Source organism: Nanorana parkeri, unplaced genomic scaffold, assembly GCF_000935625.1.
Source record: "Nanorana parkeri isolate BGI_ZX_2015 unplaced genomic scaffold, ASM93562v1 scaffold3117, whole genome shotgun sequence".
NCBI lineage: Eukaryota > Metazoa > Chordata > Amphibia > Anura > Dicroglossidae > Nanorana > Nanorana parkeri.
This window is the reverse complement of record NW_017309385.1, coordinates 26,881-32,587: the sequence shown is the minus strand read 5'-3', so window position 1 is coordinate 32,587 and position 5,707 is coordinate 26,881. Positions and strand designations below refer to the sequence as shown.

General features: G+C 47.0%; 1 protein-coding gene across 1 annotated transcript; it reads right to left on the bottom strand.

Annotated features, from left to right (window-relative positions):
- Positions 1–3,765: 3,765 nt before the first annotated feature.
- On the bottom strand, positions 3,766–4,739 carry LOC108802788 (olfactory receptor 51E1-like). The gene has a single exon (XM_018574647.1). It carries the CDS (start codon positions 4,723–4,725, stop codon positions 3,766–3,768), a length of 960 nt encoding a protein of 319 aa, XP_018430149.1. The 5' UTR covers positions 4,726–4,739.
- Positions 4,740–5,707: the final 968 nt, after the last annotated feature.

Below are 5,707 nucleotides of genomic sequence, written 5' to 3'. Positions count from 1 at the left end.
CGAAATCCACTCCCCCCCCCCCCCCCCCCTCACCTTTGCCCTGTGTCCTCTCACCTGTGTCAGGTATCTCTCGGTGGTGTCAGTGCAGTCTCTCCTCTGTTTCTCCAGCTGGTCTGAGAACTCCTCGGCGATGGAACATTTATACGGAATGTCGGGATCCCGGGGGAGCTCAGCCAGTTGTTGTCACTCTGCTCCTAGCTGGATAAAAGTCCCTTCATTATGAAGTTTGATGGTCTCTAGAGCCTCTACTGCCCCCTCAGTCTCTACAGTCACCCAGAGAAAAGAATTTCATGTCCCTCCTCTTATATTTGTGTTTAAATAATGGAATTATACTGAACATCCCTCAAGCTGAAGAGGCCTTTGCACCGATTAATGGCTGAGATCTGAGTTGTCAATGGACCGGCTCAGATCACAGACGCAATGTACAGAGCTGATCGGAGTGGCTCTGTACCCTGTGAGCAGATGACCAGCAGTGAATGTCCGAAGCCCGCTTACTTGGCAATAAGGTCGCTGGGCACGCTCATCTCAGGGAATGATTCTTTTCTCACTATGAAAGAAAGACGGGTGCCAGTCACGTTAAACCTGAACAGATTTATTGTACCACTGTATGGAGGATCGGGAGGAGGGTGGAGGAAGCTCAGGATACCTGGAGGTCTTCTATACATCTTTCTAAACTCTCTGGGGTCCTCTCTCACAGAGATATGCTGGCTGAGCACTTAGACATAGCATGTGGCTCCTTTGCAATTGAGGTTCAAGTCAGTGGCATCACAAGGGGGGCGCGGGCTGCAGCCCGTACCCGGGTGCCACCATTGGGGGCACTTGTTATGCCTGATGAAGGGGATACTGTGTGACCCCGAAACGTCGCACTAAGTGTGCTATGCTACCTTTTTGCATGTACGTCGAATAAATAGACGTATTCTATCTGCTTTTGGTGTGCCGGTGTCCAGAATTTTCTGCACCATTGGGGGGGTGACACCAAAATGACTGACCGTCATTCTGCTCGGTATCTCCGTGTTGCCGAGCAGAATAGAAAAGAGTGAAAAAAGTAGGAAAAAAAAGTTGCAAAAATATTTTTTTAAATGTAAATACACAGTTACATAGTTACATAGTTACATAGTATTTGAGGTTGAATAAAGACATTAGTCCATCAAGTCCAACCTATAGGATCTCATTCTTAGGAGTACCTGTACCCCTGTATATTACCTGTACCCCTATATGTTACCTGTACCCCTGTATGTTACCTGCCCCCTGTATATTACCTGTACCCCTGTATGTTACCTGTTCCCCTGTATATTACCCGTACCCCTGTATATTACCTGTTCCCTTGTATATTACCTGTACCCCTATATGTTACCTGTACCCCTGTATGTTACCTGTCCCCTGTATATTACCTGTACCCCTGTATATTGCCTGTACCCCTGTATATTACCCGTACCCCTGTATGTTACCCGTACCCCTGTATATTACCTGTACCCCTGTATATTACCTGTACCCCTGTATGTTACCTGTACCCCTGTATATTACCTGTACCCCTGTATGTTACCTGTACCCCTGTATGTTACCTGTACCCCTGTATGTTATGGTCTTCAAGGAACTCGTCCAGGAGTCTCTTGAATGATTCCACACTCTTAGCTGAAATCACTTCCTGTGGCAGTGAGTGACCCTAACCGCTCTGACTGTGAAGAACCCCCTTCGCCCAGTGTGCTGGAATTTCTTCTCCACCAGTTTTTGGTTGTGCCCTCTGGTCTTTGTTAGCTGACCGTAAACAGTTTGTTACTAAGGTTGCTGTCACCCTTGAATAGTTTATACAGGAAAATCATGTCCCCCCTTAATCTCCTCACCTCCAACGAGAACATATTTAAATTTAACAACCTTGTTTCATAGTTCTGGTCCTCCATACCCCTAATGAGTTTGGTTGCCCTCCTCTGGACTTTTTCCAGCTCAAGGACATCTTTTCTGAGTACCGGTGACCAGAACTGGACCGCGTACTCCAGATGTGGCCGAACCAGTGATCTGTAAAGAGGAAAAATTATAGACTTGTCCCTGTAAGACATTCCCTTCTTAATGCAAATATTAAATACAAAAAAAGAAAGATTTTTTGAAAAAGAAAAAAAAAGAAATTTAAAATGTTTTAAAAAATAACTGTTTCCTATTGGCCGGCAGGTGCTAGAGTCTTGCTAGCAGGTCCCGGCCAATGAATAACAACTGCGCGGACGTCACGGCCATCTCCACCCAGTTGTTATTGTTTAATGACAGTTCAGCATGCCCAGGTCATTTGTGGACGCTGATCTGTCACTACAACTGGGTGGAGCCAGCCATGATATCATGGCTGGCTCCGCCCAGCTGTCATTTGCGAGGCACACGGCCATTCTCCCTGCTTCGGCCGTCAGTTCGGCTGAGCCGCCCGTCTGCCTTCAGGTGCTGTGAATATCCCGTACAGCAGCCCTTCAGTTCGACTGAACCTAAGGGCTCCCGCAACCGAAGTTAGCTGAAGGAGCAGCCGAAGCTACAGCTGGATCCTTTGACAGCTTTGTGAATAGACCCCTAAAATGTTGTATTCCCATCACTTTCTGTACCAGAGATAATGGTGGTCAGGACAAATCGAGAAGGTGACTCCTCCCCCCCCCAGTGGGCCCAGAGAAAGCAATAAAAACTTCAGAAGGTGTAGGAGCTGGATCAGAAAAAAAATGGTTCCTCATTGTGAAGATAAGCCCACACTGTGAAGTACAATGACGCTGGTTAGGCAGCTCGCGAACACAAAGGGGCCTCAAAACATGTCTCGGGTGAACGATGGAAGGTCCGAGGAGAAGAGGAGAGTCACATCAAAGGTTAAATATGTTTATTTTATCAAAGAAGTCCAAAGGTAACAAAGCTGACATACATGGGGGGTATAGGGATCCCCCTTCATCAGGCCTCAAATTGCCGGTTTAGTTGAGTACAGTTGGGAACTTTCCTGAAAATGGAACTGTAAAAGTGCAAATAAAAAACGTATCACAATACTCAACACGAAAAGTGCACTAATACAGCCAGGGCCAGATTCACTCTCTCTGCTGCCTAAGGTCAGGTTCCTCAATGCGCCCCCTATTCCCAACCTGCCAACCCCCCTGCAAACCCCCCCCTATTCCCCCATGGAGAATGGCAGACCTGCAGGCTCCGTACAAGTGATCTTGGTGGCTTTCCCGCTCTACATTTAGCTCTGCTTGCCCAAAGCCGGGCTAAATGTAGAAAACAACTACCCGCCCGGCGCCCGGAGCTGCATGTCCCAGGCATCGGTGGAGAGGAATTCACCACTGCTGCCCCTCTACTCCCTGCTGTCCCAAGGCCGGGCCTCGGTTGACCTTGTGGGAAATCCAGCCCTGAATACGGCTACAATCACCTTACACTGGTTTATTTGGACTCTTAGGTGTTGATTATTGGTATATTATGAGTATTGGTATGATAACCAATGAAATCTTAACAAAGGGTCTAATCCTTTCCCACTGAAAAATATAAGGAGTGATTTATAAACCCATTCACACAGCGAACAGCAATGTGAACAAGAGTCACATCACATCACGGTCACTAGATGGAGCCCTGAGGAACATAAGACATTCCTATGGTCCTGGGCTCCACCTATTGGCAACAACGTGCTGCGAGCCGTGTTTTCATAGCTGTTTTCTGTGCGAATGGTTTATAAATCACCCCCAGGTGTTAAAACAACTAGGACTAAGTCACTAAAGCCCGTATGTCCTGATATTGTTGTGTGTCTGTCATGGGTCATAAACCTTAAGAAGTCTTACTTCGACTTATCAATTTACTGAGCAGTTTACTAAGTCTATTCCGAATCTGCTTGGTTTTGAAGCCATAAATTAAGGGGTTAATCACAGGGGGCAGAAGGAGGTAAATATTCCCAAACAAAATGTGAAGGTTGGGGACTGAGACATTTGGATATCGGTGCACCACAGAAAGGCCGATGAGGGGGATGTAGTAGACCAGGACGATACAGATGTGGGCGGCACACGTACTGATGGCCTTCAAACTGGCCTCGGCCAGCAGACACACCACCGTCTTTATGATCAGCAGGTACGAGATGGAGATGAACACAGCGTCGATTCCCATGGTATAGAGGATGATAAACAGGCCGTAGATGACGTTGACCTTTATATCCACACAGGCCAGCTTCATGACCTCTTGGTGGAGGCAGTAGGAATGTGTCAAAGTATTTCTCTGAAACACCGAAAGCCTCTTAATAAGCAATGGGAGAGGGGTCATCCCAGCTGCCCCTCTTACTATTATGACCAAGGAGATCTTTGCAATGTTCCGGTAGGTTAAGATGGAAGAATATCGAAGAGGGTGGCAAATGGCCACATATCGGTCTACAGCCATGGCCACCAGTACCCCGGACTCCAGGGCAGATAGAAAATGTATGAAGAACATCTGGGTCAGACACAGGTTGAAGGTGATCTGCTGCTGGTGAAACCAGAAGACCCCCAACATCTGAGGCATGACTGTGGTGGCCATTAGGAGTTCCACACTTGCGAGCAGAAACAGAAAGATGTACATGGGTTCGTGAAGCTCTTGGTCCACCTTAATGATATACAGAACAGTGGAATTTCCCAGGACAGCCACCACATACATTACTGCGATGAGAAAACCAAACCAGAAATGATAGTTCTCCAGGCTGGGTATACCGCTCAGGGTAAATTCAGTGATATTGCTGCATGACGTGTTGCTGGTCTCCGTCATGTCTTGTATTGGGTCACAAAACCTGCATCTTGTCCTGCAACAGGAAGGGAACACATTAGGCTCATGATAGGACTTTTCTCCCCTGACCACCATCTTCTTCGAGAAGGTCTTTTATTTGGGATTCAACGTTTACATTGTGATGGCTACAAAACCGCTTTAATACCTTAAATTCCAAATCTAGATTGTAATAAAAAGAAAGTATCAATTGGCCGAAGTTATTATAATAAAAAAGCAACTTTCCCTGGTACCCCTTTCCCACAAAGTCCTCCACCCTGCTCCAAGGTCCAGCACCGGCCTTCTCCTGGGTTGAATGATGCCAAGCACTTCCTGTGAGCTCAGGACATCATGGACATGGCCCCTGGGGGGTACATTATCATGCCGCTGTGGGCTCATGGGATAATTCTACAGAGAATGATGTCATGTATTGGTATTCAGCTGTTATCTGCAGCAATAAGTACCCCAACTGGAGAAAGAAGGGGAGAAAGAGGACCTGTGATGTCACACGACTGAACCAAAGACCCATGCAAAAAGTATGAAGGCAAAATATTTTTTAACAAATAAAGACATCAGCAGTGGTTCTTTAGGGGGAGGTAAACATGGGGCTGGGTTTAGAACAAGCAACACATTAAAATATACTGTATGCCATTGAAAGGATTAGTCCAAACAGAACTGATGTTTCCCTAAGACGTTTCTTAGCCATGTAGAGGACGGCAAGGCTGGGTGGTGGAAAGCAGTTATATTTCGCCACTATTTGGGCTTTGGTCCCTTTAAGGGACCCCAGAGGGTTAACCTTCTTGACACAGGAAGCAGCTGAAAAGGTCAACAACTCCAGAGAGGAGTGTGGGCGATGAGAAGGAAGTGATCAGCTGTGGCTGTGAGAGAGGCCTGCTGTATTGCTGTGCTGTGCTGTGCTGTGCTGTGCTGTGCTGTGCTGTGCTGTGCTGTTCTGTTCTGTGCTGTTCTGTGCTGACAGGACTTACAT

Coding starts and splice junctions, on each gene's coding strand:
- LOC108802788 (XM_018574647.1), bottom strand. CDS start 4,725: ATGACGGAGACCAGCAACACGTCATGCAGCAATATCACTGAATTTACC.